Genomic DNA, 19660 nt, shown 5'->3' with positions numbered 1-19660 from the left:
GCATATGGGGGTCATATGCAGAGGTTTGTGTAGGTCAGCCAGAAACCTACAGGTCTTTTTATTATTGTATTATTTATTTATTTATATTATTATATCACATCAGATATGGAAGAGAGAGACTAATTATCACCTATTAGCCACTCATCTGTTCTCATCTATGATTGCACTCAGAGTGATACACATCTGATAGGTTCAGTGCCACACACAGAGGCCAGTTGCCATGCTGAATTTATTTCCAACTGTTCTGACTTTCAGTAAGGTCCCTGGAGTTCCTACTTGAATTGGACCTTCTCGGAGCCCCTTGAAGTCACTTATTCTGTAAATGTAGCAGTGGCCCAGGCTGAAAGCCAGGAAATAAAACATCCTGACTCACAGGACTTAGAGTCCTCACCTCTCATTCATTGATATGTTTACTGTAAATACCAATGTATGCAATGACGATAATCACAGCGAGCATGTTCTGTAATATCTTATAGTTTTGTGTCTCTTAGAGTGATTATTAATTTTGACTTACTGTTGATGCAACCTTTGAAAGATTGAGTAATGTGAAGCTACTATACTGCAATGAAGAATCACATGAATGTTATTTGTCAGCATACTTTTTTGTAAGCATGCAATTTTCATATTAAAAAAAAAATCATGTTTAAAGATTAAGTCACAGCAATGCTTGTCCTTCTTCCTTTCTCTTCTTCAATCATTGGCCATCTTTCCTGTTTTTCTTCCTCGTTACTCACTTTCGCAGGAGCCCAATTCCTAATCTAATTACAAAGGATAGAAGGCCAGGTTGGATGGGGCTCTGAGCAACCTGGTCCTAGTGGAAGGTGTTCCTGCCCATGGCAGGGGGGTTGGAACAAAGTGATCTTTAAGGTGCATTCCAACCCGAGCCTTTCTATGGTTCCAATCCATTGGAGCAGCGGCTTTGTCACTGCAGTCTTTGAGTTACCAGATGTCCTCAGGGCCATGCTAAGTGGTTTTCAGAGTAGTATTAAACAGTCAAGTTTGATTGGGTTGTAAGGTTGTGCTTCTGCATAATCTTAAAGACTTATTAACATTAGTTCATGAGAAATTATAAAGGCTGTGATGTAGAAAGACGGGGAATTTAAATGATACAGAACTGAAATTACTTTTGATGAATGTGAAACATTCCAAACATTGGATTTTCTCTAGCAAAAGGAAGTTCTGAAAATAGAGCGTCATATATTATCTGTATTGAATTCCTGTACATAACTTTCCTCAAATCTTGACATTTTATCTTGTTTTCTGAAGATGAAATATTTTGTATGTTGTGACTGACAGATCTCTTATTATTATTGCAGTTTCTTCCCCAGTGTTGCTGCTACTGAGCCCCACATTTCTCTTTGAGAGACTGTTCAGCATATTGCTCTCCCTGATGTCCACCTACCTGCTCCTCAGCACAGGGTACTTCATTCTTACTCTATTTGAGTTGGTTTTACATACGAAAATCCAGGACTGTATGTGAAACTGCTTCATCTCATGCACATTTCTGTTAAAGGTGTAATATATGCTTCCAGCATTTATCTCCTTGTTTAGTTTACTAAATAAAATTTTAGGGGAACTTTCATGTTCTTCCTTGTATTATAAACACAGTTTGTTGACATTCCTTTTAACTAGACAAGGCAGTGGCTGGAAGGCTGTGTGTTCAAACAATCTTGCACCAAAATAAGAAAGTCTGGTTTAGTTTATGCCTTTTGTAGTTTTGACGTGTGCTTTTCTGCTCGCAGAAAAAAGGAAATAGCATCTCTCACAGCTGCTCAGCACTGGTTATAGCTTAAATGATGTGTGCCAGGAAACAGGTAGTCCTAAAATGAGGGAAAATTGTATTTTGAGAGAATTTTGTGCAAGTATTTCTTTTTTTTCAAAGGGATGTTGTTTCCCATAAAGACTAGACCTTGCTTCTTTTTGAATAAAAGTCAATTCCTCTGATGTTTTAAATGAAGAGAATACTATGTCAGCCAGCCCTTTATTTTTACTCAGACTTGGTAGCTCTTAAGAGCATAATTAATGGGGAGTATAGGAACTGTTCTTTCCGCCTCCCCTCCCACTTATCCTCTGGATTTAATTACACTGGAAAATTAAGTGGAATAAAACATCTTGCAGCAGACATTTTGCAATAGCTGCCTCCTGTGGATACTCTCATTTTAGTTGAAACATCTCTTTTTTTTTTTTCCCAGTCTTCTACCTTCCCTTCCTCCCACTTCCCCATTAAGATTTTGATCCTAATGTTACTCCTGACTGCACATACATTCTTACACTCAGCCTTCTTAGCCTGTGCTAGCTACTGGATAAAGCATGGATGTTTTTCTCTGAGGCTGGCAATCTCACTCTTTCTAATTTTGGCCCTGCACCAGACCACATAAATGCTGACAGCTCTCTGCTGCCTTCCTACAATGTCCAAATAGATGAAAAAATTTTGGAACAACTCTTAAAAGAGAAAACAAAACCCCAGGCACTGGTGCCCCAAGTGTCCAGTGTTTCTCTCCTCAGTGCACTCTTCTATCATGTACTGATAACCCAGCACATTGCCTGGGTAATTGCAGCCCCTTTCTAGGGGCAGTTAAGTGGAAATACGGAAGCCAGCTGAAGAGCATGGTTGCATACAACCACTTGTCACCAATTCTGCTGAAGGCATTTAATCTGTAGGCAAGTGCAGACCATTATAAGGTCTGTAGTGTTACTGTTACTGACAATGTAACTATTTTGTCTTCATGTTTAACTGCCTGTCGTTCTGATAATTAACGTGGAAATGTATTTTCAAATTTTTTTGTTCCAGTTTGAAACTGCTTTGTAGCCCAACAATACCTAGATTGACTGCAATGATTTCCTTATTTTTTAGAGAAAGAGGTTTGTCTAAGAAGGAAAAAATAAAAAGGGAAACATTTACAGTCTTGTCAATATCAGTATTACAGTCAGTATCAGTATTATAATTTTATCCTGAAAGAAAAAAGCCTGGGAGGTACCATGAAGTGCAACTGGAGAAACTAAATGTTATCCAGTTTCAGTCTACACCCTTATGTCTTCTGGAGGTATTAATCTCTCACATAAATACACTCATACTTTGGAATTTGAGTGCTGTAGGAGCCAGGAGTTCTCCTCAGAGATAGGGGGTGTAGCTAGAGCAGCTTAGTGGCCATGGTTAGAGTGTGACTTGATGCTGCTATTGTGAAGTATTGGAATACAGTGAAGAAAAGAACATTTCACTAAAATGAAATGTAATGCTGCTTTTATTATACAGATGTCTCTTTCCTTAGAACTAAACTGAGATCACCATGATGAGTTTGTGTGATTAGGTCCTAAAGAGACACAGTCTCTAGCTGCTGTTTAAGTTGAACTGTAGCCCCTCAGCTCCAAATTGCTCTCATTGAAAAATACTCCATTTTGCAGAAAATTAATTTTAAATGTGGGGGTTTTTTCCTGTTTCTTTATTCCAATTTTGTTAAAATTAAAAAAGGCACTCCTCCAGCATTGTGGCAGCCATTGAACAAAAAAATGCAAAACGTGACAAAGCTGAAGCAAATTCCGTTTCTCCTACTTTTGCCATTTAACTACTTTATGGCTTTAAAATTCAACCAACTGTGGGTGTTTGGAAATGGGGAAAGAAGAGTGAGAATGCCACCAGGTCTTGGTATATCTTTTGTGTGAAGAAAAAAGAAAAGAAACATGTCAGTATTTGATGTCAATTAGTTTTCAGCAACTGCACTTACTGTGATTATTACGTTACTTTTCAGATATGAAGCTCTCTTTCCACTGGCACTGTTTGGTTTGATGTTTGTGTGGATAAATATGGAACAAGAAGCACTGCAGCACTATGGTCTTTCACTCAAACCAAAGGTACCAGCTCTTGACAGATACATCTATTTAATTAAGAGCTTTATTTTTTTGTTGTTGTTTCTCTGAGGATTTAATAAATATTCTGAGTGGTTTTCAGAGAGCAGCTCTTAGCATTTCTTTTCAGTTTGGGAAGCCGGTATTAGCTGTTTCATGAACTAGGAATATGACCTTGTAAGTAAGATTTGTAATTCATGTTATCGAAGATATTGCACATCAGAGCCATTTCTAGGAATCCAGGAAGACAGTTTGACTTAGTAAGAGGCAGTGGTGTGGTCTGTAAGCTACAGAGCTGTCTCTGTCAAGTGTAGTGGCAATTCAGCAGAAAGGTACAGTAACTCTTCAGGGTAAGTACAGTGTCACTGTATGTTTTTTGGTTTGATCGTGGACTCACGAGTGAGAGGCTGAAAAGAAATTATTTGATTTCTGAAAAGATCCATAGGAAATATTAGAAATCTTAGTTTGACTTATCCTCTCTTTGTTCAAGGATAGAGACTTATTTCTGTTTAGACTGACAAGGAACTAGAGACCAACTTGGAACTTAAAAGTCTCAGATTTGCCTGGAGGAGAAAAGGGAATTTTGTAATCAATGCAACTTCTTCCACCTTAAAATTTAGTGTATTGTCAACAATTTGCAAAGGCCATGCTGCTCACACTGCTACTTAGCTCTTAGGTTAGGTCTAGGGTTGAACAAACTGTGGCTGTGCCACTGTTTTGGTCAGATCCCAAGTGCCGGTTACAGTGGTTTGGGTCCTGGGAGCCAGGTGGGTGTGCACCACAGATCTCGCTAGCTTCTCCCAGGTGAACCCTCCTGGCTACACATGCGTGGGAGTGGCCAGAGTCACTTGAAGAGAAGTGTTGGTACACATCTTTCCTTCCTTTTGCAACTTATAAAAATTAGGGAGAAGTCCTGGAGGTTGAAACCTGAGCCAAGACAGTCATCAGAGTGAACCTGACACATAGTGTGGTTTTGTGATGCTCGTGCAAGGGAGACAGTTTTGAAACTTGAGAGAGCAGGCTTTACCAATTCAAGGCTAAAAAACAGAAATGGAAACATAAATCACTTTCTATTTATGCTACCTTTATGATAATTTGTGTGATTGTTTTTTGTAGCATCTGAAGCAATAGGGATGGAATCTGAATATCAAAATTGTAATTAGTGTGATGCCACAATTGCAACTGAAGATGTTTAGCGTCTGTGGGATGTATTTTCTCTTCCACTCTAGAACCACTCCATCTTTTGCATCTTGTTACAAGACAACTGTGATGCTTGCCTGTTTGCTGTTAGTCTGGTGTGCTCCTCATTGTGAAATAAAGTTCTATTAAAGTAGTATTAAACAGTGATGAATGCTTTATTAATCACATCATGCAAATAAAAAGAAGGTAAAGGTAGGCTATAATTATGTTTTAAGTTGTCACTCACTGTATGTCAACATTCACTTGAAACTTTTGGTTTAAGTGAAAGGAATAATGGAATACCCCTGCTTCCTGTTTTTACATTAGAAAATATCATCCCTAGAATGCCTGTTAATGTATGCTGCAAAGTAAATCTTGTATGGGAGAATGCAGCTCAATTCTCTGATGCAGAGAGATTATTTTAAATTAAAATGTTATCAGTCTTGAATGTCTGTTACTTGTTTTTTTTCTTTTTCCCTATGTAAAGGAGTTCACTGACCTCTTAAATTCCATGAAGATAATTTCTCTTCAAGTCAAGTGATATTGTGCTGAGGACTGAGTAAAAGAGATGGAGATTATTTTACTATTTTCACTCACAAAATAAGTCAAATGAGGATAATTGCAGTCTTTTATTTCTGAGGATCTTTATCCGTATGCTCATGTGAGCAGTGAAAGTGAATGTGTGTAGGAGGAATATTTCTGATGAAAAAAGATGATTATAAGTCTAAGGCATGGAAGTTCATTTTTAGTGTAGATAACAATGGAAGCTTCACTGTTCATTTGATCACCTCACTTGTACAGTCTTTCTGACAGATTCATTAATTCATTAAAGTGTAATGAAAACATGGTTTGCAGTCCTTATTATAATACTCTAATAATGGGTCATAGGGAAGTAGGTTTCTTTCTCATTCGTGTCAGTAAAAGTACAGTGGTTCTAGCAAAGTCCTTTAGCTGATGTTTGGTATTGATTCCTTTTGCTGTCTTTCCAGCTTGCTGTTTTCAACTTCACCTGTGCTATGGATATAACTCAGTTTCGACAGCTCCACCTGGATGATGTCCGGAGGTCCTTCTTCTTTGTATCCTTTGGCTGGTTGCTGCACTCCAAAAAAGGCAAAAAAAGGGTTTGTTTCAAAACAACCTGCAAAAAGGTTGTTCAAAACCTTTTTCAAAAGAACCTGCAGTCAAAATCTGTAGCCTGGTGCTCACCGAGAACCGAAGTTGGTAAAGATGATTTGGCTCTTATTGCTCAAAACGCAATGGTGTTGTACAGTATGCATTTTATCAACTAGTTAAAAATGCACTGATTTAGAATCTGGCTCCTTGCCCACTTATAACCATTGCAGCTGAGGTAAATTTTCTTCTGTTTTCAGTTTGGTTTTGTTTGATTACATTTTGGCTGGAGAGAACTTGCTCACCTTCACAAACCAGTTGAAACAGGTGATATTAAAGTTATCCTCATTTTTAGAGCATGGCAGCGTGTTAGGAAGCAGATGTTAGGTAGCAGACAGATGAAACAAGAAGGACAGTTCCTGCAAGCTCAAAGTGAAACATATTCCTAGAATCTGGCCTACAATTATTTATATCATAAGTGAATTTTGCTGTTAGAAATGATATGGTCTTAGGAGGGAAGAGCTATTTGTTCACTAACATAGCAGTCAGTTTGCATTCCTCTAACTGATACTGCAGCTGATTTGTGGGGTTTTTTTCAATACAGTATATTGATAACACTGCCATTTTTCTCTTTCATTGTGGGACTGCAATTAAGTGGGAGATATTTGGCAGCAAGGATGATGGATGAGCAAGTGGGAGAGAAAGTGAGCCAGTCTAGAACATAGGGGTGTTTCCTGCAGGTGAGTTACTGTATCTGGGGAGAAGTTGTCTCAGTACTGGTTCCTACAGAAACAGACTTTATAGTTCGTCAGATAACCAGATCTGAGAGGGTGGGTCACAGTCACAGGGTCCACGCTTTTGGAATTTGGAACTGTGTTGTTAGACATTGGGAGCCTGCAGCAGGGAAAGTGTAACTTAAGATACCAATTTAAGAAGGCAGATTAATGCTAAGAGAGAAGGTGAAATGATTTGCTAGGTGTTTGATGTTTGTCTTTGCTTTAGTATACCTAAGAAGAGCTGAGACACCTTGCAATAAATGCATCAATTCCGTTTGCTATTTTAACAAAAAATGTGCCAACTTTAGTAAAGCTACTGCTGTCTGTCAGTTGCTAAATACTGGTAAAAAAAAAAAAAAAATCAACTAATCTAACTGTATTTTTTGAAGCTCCAGCATAGTACTACTTTAACACTGGAATGTAGCTGTGCTGGTTTTGGCTGGAGTTAATTTTCATCAGAGTAGCTACTGTGAGGCTATGTTTTGCATTTGTGATGACAACAGTATTGATAATACGGTGCTTGCACAGAGTCAAGGCCTTTTCTGCTCCTCACACTGCCCTACAAGTGAATACCACTTTAATCTGAAACACTTGAATGTGTTTTTCTCAGCTGCTGAAAAAATAACCAATTTGCAGATCTCCTTTGCCTGCTCAAAGCACGCTGTGACTTCTTTTTTTTTTAATTTAGATGCTGTTTAATGTTTAGAAATAGTGATATTAGAGGAGAAACCTCTTTTGCTAGAGCAGTCATACTGCAACTATGACCCTGTGAACTGTATGTCTTAACGTTGTCCCAAGGCTCCTGTATCAGGCCCAGTAGCTGGCATCTGCTGAGAAATCACAGAGCCTGGTCTTTGAGGAAAAGATTCAGATTGCTCATGCTTAGCATTTTTATTAGACCTATGTGTTACTGGCATTTTCTTTTTTGTTTTATTGCAGACCTGTTCTTATAAATCTCAACCAGCAGAACTGCGCTAGGCTGTTAGAGTGTTGCGTTACTAAACTCGAAATTGTGATACTCTTGGGAAGCCTGATTTCTTCAGTTATGCTGACCTAATCCTTCCCAAATATTGCATGCAGAATCCCAATGATTCTACTGAACAGTTGGTAACAAATTGTTTATGGAGAGACTTAAATAGCAGGAGCGATAACAGGAGCAAAAGGACCAAAGGGAGCTCTGGCAACAGCAGCCCATCCTCACTGACTTATGACCCTCTGCCTTATGCAAAATAAGTTAAAAACCATTCTTCAGCTGGAGCGCTGTCAGCTATGATGGGCTCTTATGAGCTCAAGAGCAAAAAAAATATCTTTCATGGGCTCATGTAGTAGCAAGTGTTTTATCTAGATGAAAAAGGTAGGGTTTATCAAAAAACTCCTAGCTGTACAGATACTGCTGGAGTCATCCTCCCTCAGGTAAGGAAGAAAATGGGAGTCACATTCTGCCATGGGTAGACTCAGCATATTCTTTGGGGAAAAGAATCTATAGTAAGGATAGCATAGGAACCTCTAGCCTTTTTTAAGAGCAACTACCTCTTCTACCATGGTCAGTTCCTCAATAAAGCCATCTCTTTTGGCGTGCAGAACACATGCATGTGTCATTACTTTCTGCAAAAGCATGTGTTTTAATGCACAGCTGGATTTGTGGCCCAGGGATGTTTCTATCTTGCTAGGCAGGGACACAAAAAGCCACCTGCAGCTTTCTTACAGGGGCCTCAAGACAGACTCTAAAACCTTACCTAGGCAGTATGTATTTTAAAATTGATGCAGTTGTGTGTGAAATCTAGAGTAGAGCTAGGAAATACTTTGGATTTCTTAATGCACTCTAAACTTGTAACAGTGGATCAGCTCATTGTGTTTTCATGATAGATTTTGAAGGTAAATTGCAATGAAAGAGGATAAATTCTGGTTTTCTTTTATTGCAGCCATTTCTGTAGTGTATTTTCCTTAAATACATATAGGTTTTCTTCATAGTGACAGCCTTTTTTGGCACTGGAAACATAGCTTCTATTAACAGGTAAATTTTATTTGTTTGAGACAGTACAAAAAAATCTTCCTGCAGTTGATGTACTAAGCATCATTGACATAAATTTCATTAGCAAAATCAGGGCAGCAGAATCAAAGCAGTAATCAGTGGAAGGCTAACAATTTGTTTTGTTTCTCCTATCTGCAAGATCTTCCCTAAGAGCCTGAGCTTGTTGGTTGTGAGGTTGTCTCAATTCCATTAGATGTTATCGGCAGAATGAGCAGAGAGAGCTTGGTTGCCCACCAACAGCATGGCACCTTGCAAAACACAATCAGAGAAAAATTGTAGAGAAAGAAAGGTGATGTTGGCAGTTCCTGCTGATTTAATATTTCATCAAGAGAAGATAAAATTGGAAGCCTTGTTTAAAAATGTATATACAACCCAGTGTGTTACAGGGTAATTAAAGGCTTTTTTTTTTTTTAATGGAAAATGCCATTTCAAAGATATGTAATGTCTTTTTCATGTTTCTCTAGTTTTGATCCTGCATCTGTCTATTGTTTCTTGACTGTGTTCAGTCCCTTCATGATGGGAGGCTTGCTTTTACTGAAGGTTAGTATTCTTAGCTTGTTGAAATTTTCTCAAAGAACTGTGGAATAAATAACTTATCACATACATGGTTGTTACTTTGCAGTTCACAAAAACATATATAGGTACTTGAGCTTCATTAGGCTTCTTAACCATGTGTGAAGCTTTCAGCCTTTGTAGAGTTTCTAGAAGGGATCATTCTCTTTCCCAGAAGAGAAGCTGAAGTGCGTGGAAGTATAATTTAACAGCATTAGGTCCGTTTATTGTATTAAAATGGAAATTTCAAATGTTGGAAGTACTTCAATAATTTTTAAAGTTATAAGCTTTTCCTGTAGTATAAAGTCAATAGAAACATTGAGGATGTATATAGTTAGGTCTATGTATATTATATTAAATAGAGGCATTGGATGTTCTACTGATTGGGTTGTCATTTTACAATGGCTATGATTTTCTGTATTTTTCAGTAGTCTGTCAGAGATTGGATTGCACTTCTGGTTTGCAGGCAAGGTGTGGTAGCTCTTTTCTAGTGTTTGAGTAAAGGATCTGCCAGAGGGATGAAGTGGGACATTCAATTTATTGGTTATTACTAAAATAAGCACTCTTTTCTACCACTGCTTTTCTGTGGCTTCTGTTCTGGAGAAAACAGACTGAAGTTACAGGTACACTGTGTGTTGTCCTGCAGGACACAGATCAATAGTGCAAACCTTCTGGATGTGAGTAGTCAGGTTCTATACACTGCTAATGTAAGGATTGCAATTCAACTTTAGAAAGAGCAAAAGGCAGCATTCATGTTTTCTAGTTTGTTTTGTTCTTAATTGACTGAACCATTTACATTTGCTTGACTTGGCTCTGGAGGGGCAGTGTGACCATTGCCTTACTGAATGCCTTCTGTATTCAGACTTCTTTGTGGTTGTGATGAGATTGTCCTTTTATACTTGAAACTCTGCAGCCTCTCATGTGAGATGCTGGATCTGAATAGTTGTCTTCTACCCTTGTTGAAATATTTACCACTAGTGCTAAAATGGATAAATCAAGTGAGGATCTGTTTTAATTACGGTTTTCCATATTACCTCATGGCTTATTTCACTGCAGTTCAGCTGTGACCATGGAAGGGGATTTTTGTTAATTAACTGAAAATGTTTCCTTCAAAATTATTTTCTACCCTGTCTAGCCAATATTTTATTTTGTAACATACCCATTCTGTGATAATTTCAAAAACAGGAAAATGTTTCCACAACCTGCCCAGGTTCTTTTTGTAAATATGACAATAAGCCAAAATCTAGCTTGTTTCTTGAACAGGTTGCAATCCCGTTTGTTCTGGTATCATGTGCTTTCGAAGCTGTTCAAGTCACAACACAGCTGTCTTCTAAGAGGTACGTTACATGCTGTATTTCTGCATTAGTAAGGGTTTCAAATCTATTTTGTAAGAATTCAGAATTTTCAAATCTTAATGTAAATTTAAAAAAAAAAACTATTGTATCTCATTGTTGCTTTTATTTGTTATTAGGGAGTTTTATTTGTTATTGGAGTTTTATTCAGTGATTTCTGCAAGCTCAGAGGTTTTTTCCTTAGTGATAAATAAGTATAAATTGAAGCGTTGGCCTTGTCTGAAACAATCAGATATTTAATATTCTTTGCTGGCAATACAGAGAAGGACCCTTTTTCCTCCATAATGTTAAAAATTAGAAGAATTTGAAGTCTGATCTTTACTTTATACTCCACCTCTGCCTATAGCATAGTATTTTTAATTAGCCCATTTGTAATGTAACCAATTTATAGCTTTGTAGCGCTGACCTTACCACACATAGCATTAAAAAAAAAAAAATCACTGTATGTCCTTGCATTGCAGTTCATTGCTTCTCAGATGTGTTCAGTATTACGTATTTTTTGCAGTAGAAGCAGATGGCTGCCAGTCCTTTCCCTATCTCTAAGGACTTTTTGGAGATGAAAGTGGGGTTGCCCAGCCTCACGGAGTGCTGTATCCAGACTTGAAGCATCCTCGTGTTTCCCCTGTCTCAAGGCTTTTATTTTGTTAGCCTTGCTCATCCCATTCAGCAGACCCAGTGCACATGACTGACTCCTCCGCTCATGGTGTGATATTATGGATGGTGCTGAGATGGAGGAGGTCCCTGTCAGCCATGTGATTTTGTCACTGTGGGATGTTGTGTGGGGTTGACCAAAAGTCCTGCCTGTGTGTGGCAGGAGGACTTCAGGGACTTTCTCCTGCGCATTGCTCAGCTGAGCATGAGGAAGCTGCCCTCGCTTATTGTGATGCCCTCTGCTTTTCTGTCTGCTTTCATCCTGCCTGACCCTGCCTGTTGTCTCCTTGTACAACACCACCCACTACCAGAGAGATGGGGCAGCCCAAAATCTGACTGCCTGTTGGAGCAGCAGCACGATGCTCCCCACCCCTTTTACCTGCTCTGCTTTAGCTGTCTGCACGCTGGGCCTGCCTTGTCCTTTAACCCCCAAGGAAGGGCGTTCATCCTCATCCCTAAGGCTTGTACAAGAGCAGGGCTGCACTGAAGACCTGGAATTGCTCAGATAACCAGCTAGTGGTTTCCATTTCTAGGGCTCAAGCATCATAAAGGTCAGCATTTCTCAATTTGTGAACGCTTGCCTTGGCACCGCTGGTGATATTGCAAACTTTTATGGAATGTGCATCTGAGTGTGTGAGAGGGGAAATGATACTGCCTTCATAATCCAGGGGACACGAGTATTTCTGTGCCACTTCATAAGGCTGTGGCTGTAACTCTGTCTGGTGTTTGTGCCAGCTTCATTTAGCTGTGCTCAGGTAACAAATGAAGTGATACTGCCACAGCATCCTCCTGGGAACACAGCAGAAACCACAAGGCGTGCCCAGGATCCCTGGAGAGGCTGTGCTCTGATTGTCAGCACATCCTAAAGTCTGTGCTGCACTTCTTATTGCTTTTGCTGCCCCTGCTAGATAAATTAAGCCATCACTGGGAACAATCCTGTCTTTGCAGTGTATAAACATGCCCTGAAATTAGTCTTGTCCTTCTGTTGTGAAAGGCTTCCTGTAGTTCAGAAGGGTAAAAAGTAGATTTTTGTGATTTGAACAAATTGCTCCTAAACTCCCTGTTTACAGATTAAAGACTTTTTTTTTTTTTTCCAGTGGGAGTATTTTGTCCCGTTATGTTCTTGGAGCTTGCCTGTGAAAAAACAGCCCTCTAGCTGAGTGCCTCCTAAGCACTATAATTGCAACATCCTGTCTATCTGAGCCATAGGTTAGCAGAGAGAAGCCTTTCTCTGTGTCTGAGATACAGTTGGTGTGTTGTATCCTGATTTACTAATGAAGCACAACTGATATAGGTGATGTCAGGAAGTTCCTCATTTGGAGGCACTGGTATGGATATCCCCCCCAAGTACATGCTCATGCAATTCTGCAGCAGGACATTTTCCAAAAAAAACCAAAAAACATTTGTAGTTTTATGATGGTAGTACTGATAAATTAGCTGTATACTAGTTAAAGACTTTTGTTAATGGGTCAGCTGTTTGCAACATTACTTCAGTGTCATTAACTTAGAAACCAGTTTTAACCAGTTATAGCAATTGCTTTCATGTAATTTAGGATTTACATAGTCTGAGGAAAAGAAGATTAGGTTAATGGGGGGGAAAAATAGCTCTGCCTCCTCCCTTCTAGTGCTTTTTACTAGCCTAAGCCGAATTTCCAGAGGTAAACTGCTACCTGTAAAGAGGCCCATGGTTTAGGAGCATGCCACCAAAATGCTAGGTGTGTCCAGAACAGGTTATGGGCATCCAGAGATTTGGAAGGGGGCAAGCACCTCCTTTACCAGCCTCTGACTCAGCAGAGTGGTTGTCAGCAGGGTGGGACTGATCAGGTAGCTGCTAAACAGTTTTGCTCACTCTTGAGTCCATCATGAAGCTCCTAAATCAGCTTTTATTTGGTCTAACCAGCAGACAGCTCCCTGCATCAGGAATGGGCAGGTGCTGTTTGTAAGATTCTTTTGTTCTCCAAAAAATGACTCATGTTAGGTTTCTCCATTGTAAAAATGAAGCTCTATTAATGTGAAATTATAAATGCCAGATGTCCTAGTCATGTATTATAATTGTTTTCCAGTAGATTGCAACGTACCTGAGTTTGTGAAAGGCAAATGCAAGAAATCTTATCTTACTTTAATTTCTTTCTGTGGGTTTTAATAAGCTCTTTTAATAGCTGTGGCCATAAAGAAAGGTCGATGACTTTGCTGGGTTTTTTTCTTTGCAGCCTTTTCCTCATTGTTCTTGTGATTTCAGACATTATGGCTTTGGTAAGTTGTTGTTGCACAGTCTCTTCAAATAAGATCAAGAAACAGAGAGTTTTCCTAATTCCATCAAGAGAGATCTGAATTTGTTTCAGACTTCAAAGTTTTTCTAACTAGGGCAGAGAATTGGATTGAAATCCTAGCATAACTTAGAGATAAAACTCTTCCAATCACTGCTTTTTGAATTTCATGTAATTAATGCTTCTGAAGAAGCAATGCTCTTATAATAATAAGAGACAAAAATTAAGTAATAAGTTAACATTTGGAGCTCCTTATGTGCTTTACAATCATATTCCTTGGAAAACATTAAACAAGAATATCAGTTTTAGCTGTGTGCAGGGTTTAATTAATTGTTCAGGAATTCTGAACCTTTTACCCACCCTAACGTCTCTTGAAAAAGAGAGGACGGAGAAATGCTTTACCCACCGGCTCCATTAGATTTGTCAGAATCCAGGAGATCAGCAACATCCAAGAAGATACTTTGTGCCCTTTGTAATAAGCTGTCAGGAAATGATATCTTCAGAAAGCCTGCATCCACAAATGAAGCTAGCCAAAACAACCCAAAGCTGAGCAATCCCCCAACACAGTTTTTACAGATAAAAAATATGTTTTCATTGCCCACTCCAGCTGTCTTCAAATTAGCAAGCAGTGCCACTGGTAAATAGAATCCTTTTCAAATCAGCAGGTAAAGCTGGTGTTGTCACTTTACACATGCTGGTTTTGTTTTGTCCCTTGGAGTAAGCACTCCTGATCTTATTTCCTAGTACAGTGTGATCTGTAAATATCACCTGATAGGAAAAACAGCAAGTAAAAAACAAATAATTGCTAATTTGTCTGTAGTGTGAGAAAAGGAGAATGTATGCTTGTGTCAGGTTTCTGTGTGAGTAATCTGCTTTTGGGTAACTTCCACAAGAAAAGAAAAAGTATACCAGTAAACCACATTCATAGCATTTCACTAATAAAATCAGTATAATTAAACCAAAAGAAGACTAGAAGTATTTACTGGTGTGTATCAAGCCCCAGTATATCCAGGTCTTATATCTCATGTGTTCTCCTATTTTGTTTTAAGTATTTTGAAACAATTAGCAGGTATGTACTTGATGTACAAAAAGAAATTGCCAAAGAGGTTTGTAGGAGATATGCAGAAACTGTCAAGAAAAGAGAAAGTAGGAACTGAATGAAGAAAACAGAAAGTAGCAGGACAAAAAGAGAACTTGTTTGTAGTCTTGAATCAATGGGGCCACCAACTAGAATTAGGGGAATTCACTAATAGATAAGTACTATCTTCTCCCAACATTATTTCCACTTTACAGGTGGAGAACTGCCAGAATTGCCCAAAGACATTTGTGTTGAAATTCCATGAAAACTGTTAGGCACTGCATTATTTGGCATGTTGTTATTTCAAACAGTAAGGTGGCTTGGCTTCTCTTACTGAAAAAGTTCTGGTGTTTCTCTGGTTTTTGCAACCCATGCTAGACAAAACTTAGTCCACCTCTTGGTGTTTTTGTTTGGTACCATGTTAAATCTATTTCTGATTCCTAGAGTATTATTTACTGTAGTCCAAATGATCATTTCTAGAAAGGTCTTGTTCTTATTCTATGTGAAGAATTAGAAATTTGGAGTAAGCAGCCTAAAAAATTGGGGTTTCTTGTTCTGTTTCATGGTGCAGTGTTGATGTACTAATCAAAGTTGTTTTATTTCCTAGCATTTTTTCTTTCTGGTTAAAGATTATGGAAGCTGGCTGGATATTGGAACAAGGTACAGTACCATTTTTGCTTCCACAGCATTTTTAAAGCTTCATGAGTTCATACTATTTTTTAGTGAGTTTATTTTTTTATTTAAATTTACCTACTCGTAACTCTTTAAATTTTTTCCAATTACTCTGCTTAATCAAATGCTTCAGGGGTGTTCCACATACTTTAAACACACGTGCATGCATATGTATACATATCCCAAGCTAAAACTTGTGTCTTAAAATCTGTGCCAGAGCATCACAGAGTAAGTAATAAATCCAGCATGGCAAGAAATACAGTTAGTAGGATTTGTTTGAAAAGTAACTAGACAAAAAGTATTTTAATTAATGTTTTTCATTTTAATTAGTAGTTATCATTGTTAAAATAACAATTTGTTGAAGTTGTTCATTATCTTGTACCTAGTTAAGCTTCCATATACAGCTGACTGTGAATTAGTGAACCTTGTGTAAATATGTTGGTGGCTACCAAAGCCCTTCCTCCAAGTTGGGGAAGAGTTTAGCATTTAAACATAGCAATCACAGCTAAAATAAGAAAATTTGTTTTGTGTTATGAGTGATATTAACCTCAAATACAAGGAATACACATTTCAGATTTACCTTCCCTAGGTTGTGGAAATAGATAAAATGCTGTAATAAGCTTAGCAGGGAATGCGTTGTTACTAATCCAGCCAATCTGGTCACTTGACGCTGTTATTTAAACAGGAGCTGAATAGTGGCCTATTGTTAATATTCTGTTTAGTCTATATATACTCTGTGCTTTGCTTTTGTGAGCCCCAATGTTCCCAGCAGCATGTGGACATGTATTCTGCCCGTTTCCTTTGGAGGTTCCAATTCCTGCTCACTGTTACCTTTTGAAGGTTCCTAGTCGGCAGAGGTACACTTAGATCAAACAGTGAAAATGTCGCTTTAGCATCACACTTCCTTGCTATGGTCAGTTTATGGTAAGACAGAGGGCTTCATCCTTTGGTTTGAATTCCTCTGCAGATTAATAAGGATACTTAAGCCCTCAGAAAATTTCTGTTCTGTTGGGCAAAAAGTTTTTTGATCGGGAGTTAGCAGCAAAAGTATTAATTGTTACAAGTATCTAAAAACTTCCTCTCTGATACATGGTCTTCATAGCTAGAGCTTTACAACAGTAACGCATTGCTGGATCTATTTCAGCTGGAAGGTTGCCTTATTCTGAGGAGTTTAGGAGAGCTCATTATGCACTGCTGTAATTCTGCCTCTCCATGTGTGTGTTTTGATCACTGAAGGAAGAGCTGAAAAAGATCTTTTGAAAGAGTAATTTGTAATTAATTTTTAACATGGAAAATACATAATGTTCTGGCAGTCTCTGTCATTATTTCACTTTTGAATGCTTGACTCTACCACCTATGTTATTTTATTGTAGTCTCTCTTTTATGTTTTATTTGTATGTGTGTATATGCACATAAGAAAAATAACTAGGTTGAATAAGATAGGAAGTGAAGCCATAGGTGGGGTGCTAAGTGGTCCTTCTTATATCTAGCATAAGCATTGTTTTGGCACCAGAACTTTCTCCTCTGAGCAGATTTCTAATGTGCGATCCTCAGGCTTGGCAAAATTAGCAAGCAACAGCAGATTTTTTTTGTTTGTTTGTTCCTGAAAGGGAAGATGAGCTTCAACGGGTTTTGGGTGATTCCCAAAACCAGTGGGAGTGAGATACTACCATAGCTCTTTCCTGTCCTCCTGTTGCAAGTGCAGTGACAGCTCTGTAGCATTCTCATTGCAGTGTTGTCTGTTGCTGCTTTGACAGCAAGGTCTGAAAATATCCAGTCAGTTGACATTTTCCATGTTGCCAAAACTTTCCTGAGAATAGGAGCAGTCTTGGGGACAGCTGCTCTCATATTTTTCTTTTTTTCTTGTCACACGGATAAGAAGAGCATATGAGTGTCAGCAAAAATATCTGGATTTGTGTTACGTTACTGGTTGCCACATCAGTGAAATCAGAGGTGGAAAAGCATCAGTTTAATTGTCTGGTGGAGATTAATTCTTCTGAAGTCTCTCAGAGTCCAGTGGTGTATGCACATTTGTAAAGCTTTGATGTGTGTTTCTTTACTCATCCTGTTTTGTGGTGATGGGCTTTCCATGGATTTTCTAATTACCACAGTTCAAAAGTTCTGAATGTTCCCTCTCTTACTAAGAATATGGGAGTTGAGTAGGAGACCCATTAGCCAATATTTGGTTTTTCCAATAGCAATGTTTCATGTAGATGAGCTGGCTTTAAATCCCTTGCAATAAAAAGACCTTCACTGTTTTTTCACCTTGATGTTTTCTTTCCTAGTGGGTCTCATTGTTTGGAAGTAAGGTTTGTTTACTGAACTGACATTTTCTATTTTTAAAAATTTCACCCCTAACTCCTGGCTTTTATATCATATTCTACTATGCCTTAACCATATGACAGGACATTTTACCATGCCTCACATTTGCCTTAACAATACAATGTCCTTATTCTTCCAGTGGAATTCACCATGTCATATAAGTATTGTCTTTGAAAACAGATTTCTACCTCTTCTACTCTTCCAGTTTGTTTATGAAATGCTAAGTAACAACAGATCCAACATACAGTCCTGTATTACCACATTCAGCAAATTATCAACGCACCACTGATTCCCTCCTCTCAGTAAATTATCAATTACCATAAATATTTATGGCTTCTTAGAAAGTTTTAAAGCCCCTTTTCTTAATGGTCATGCCAAAATCAATGTAAGCTTGTCTTTCAGAGAGTGCTTTCCATTGTTCAGATATAATAGCTGGATAATAATCTTGCAGTGAATGCAGAACTCAAAGCAGCAGTTTACATCAACTTCTAAGGTCTGCTAACCTTGTCCTCTACTTATATACCTTGAGGTAACCTGAATTGCATAATATGCCCTAGAAGAACACACCATTAAATCTCTTAAAAATAATAATATAATTTTCCTAGTGTTTTTGATGTATCAGTGTGTAATACATGATCATGAGAAGTTTTTTTCTGACAGATCCTTTTATTTTTGAGTAACAGCCAAATGGAATAGCTAGCTTTTCAGCTTCTTTGTCACCAAAATTATTTCTCTGCAGCTTAAAAGGTGTGTTTGTCTGTAGATTTCCAGAAAGAGAGAACCTACTATAAAAAGCCTACTATATCTTTACCGTATATGTACTTTGTAAATAGTTGCATAACCTGATAATGAAGAAAAACCTTAAAGGTTCTTTATATGGCTATTATGTAGCTTTATATAGACACATAGTATACTATTCCTTCTCTTTATAGCTGCTGGAAGATAAAGATATGATCTTAACTGTTCTGCAGTTTCAAAGGTCAGGGGACATAAATAAAGCACAAAACTGGGTTTTTTAGGTTTTAGGAATAACAGAATAGAGTTGGAGTGCTGGGGCTTCTAGGCTGAACTGTTAGAACAAAAGTTTTGTGATTTGTTTTTGGTGAAACTGAGGAGAGAAGGTGTGGCATCCTGGCTGGAAAAGCAGGGAACTTAAAATTCATAATCTAAATCTAGGGACTCAGTGTGTGCTTGGGAACACTTCAAAGAGCATGGCATGTAGAAATAATTGTCTCCGGACTCTTTTGAAGAGTGCTCGTCCAAGTCCCTGCACAAGTTGTTTTTGTTTTACTTATTTTGTTTCTAGTTTTTTTAATTGCTATGGTGACTTACTCCATCTTCTTGTCTTTCCAGCTTCTAATCAGGTCTGTCATCTTAGGAATTAGCCTGTCTTGGGAGAAAGCCAAGTTTTGAAGCAAGATTGATTCCCACTGCTTACCTCCCTCATATTTTTAATAGCTTAGATTCTTTTTATCTTTGATTCTTCTTGTCTTCCTTTTTTCTCACCAATATACACTGTCACAAAACCAGAAGGTGGTAGTATCTCATATGTTCTCCTTGTGGTTTCTTGCCATTGAAACAGGTGTCTTGCTCCCTGATGAAAAATTTTCTTGCCTCCAGCTTTGCCTGTTGACATTGTTCCATAGATGGGGCACTCACCTTTCCATTGAACTGTGCTGCCCTACTGTAGATCATCCTTGATCCCCCAAACCTGCTACCTTTGCCATCTCATCCTTTATAAGCATTGCCCCACTGTGCCCCATTATGCTATTCTCTTTTACCTGTTTAATGGCTCTTCTTCCTTCACATGGACCTAACTTGCCTGG

General features: G+C 38.3%; 1 protein-coding gene across 3 annotated transcripts in view; it reads left to right on the top strand.

Moving 5' to 3' along the window:
• The window catches only part of PIGN (phosphatidylinositol glycan anchor biosynthesis class N), a 99028-nt gene that overhangs the window by 75027 nt on the left and 4341 nt on the right, over positions 1–19660 (top strand). For all 3 annotated transcript variants that reach the window (XM_086899155.1, XM_086899164.1, XM_086899168.1), the window contains 8 exons: positions 1317–1419; positions 3747–3849; positions 6012–6098; positions 8867–8922; positions 9405–9480; positions 10756–10829; positions 13706–13748; positions 15448–15500. In XM_086899155.1, the coding sequence (XP_086755281.1) occupies positions 1317–1419; positions 3747–3849; positions 6012–6098; positions 8867–8922; positions 9405–9480; positions 10756–10829; positions 13706–13748; positions 15448–15500 (595 nt within the window). The remainder of the gene's footprint in view (positions 1–1316; positions 1420–3746; positions 3850–6011; positions 6099–8866; positions 8923–9404; positions 9481–10755; positions 10830–13705; positions 13749–15447; positions 15501–19660) is intronic.

The sequence above is a fragment of the Cyanistes caeruleus genome, chromosome 1, assembly GCF_971803275.1.
Source record: "Cyanistes caeruleus chromosome 1, bCyaCae1.hap1.1, whole genome shotgun sequence".
NCBI classification, from domain to species: Eukaryota; Metazoa; Chordata; class Aves; order Passeriformes; family Paridae; genus Cyanistes; species Cyanistes caeruleus.
The sequence above is the reverse complement of the archived record's forward strand: the minus strand, read 5'-3'. Positions and strand labels throughout refer to the sequence as shown.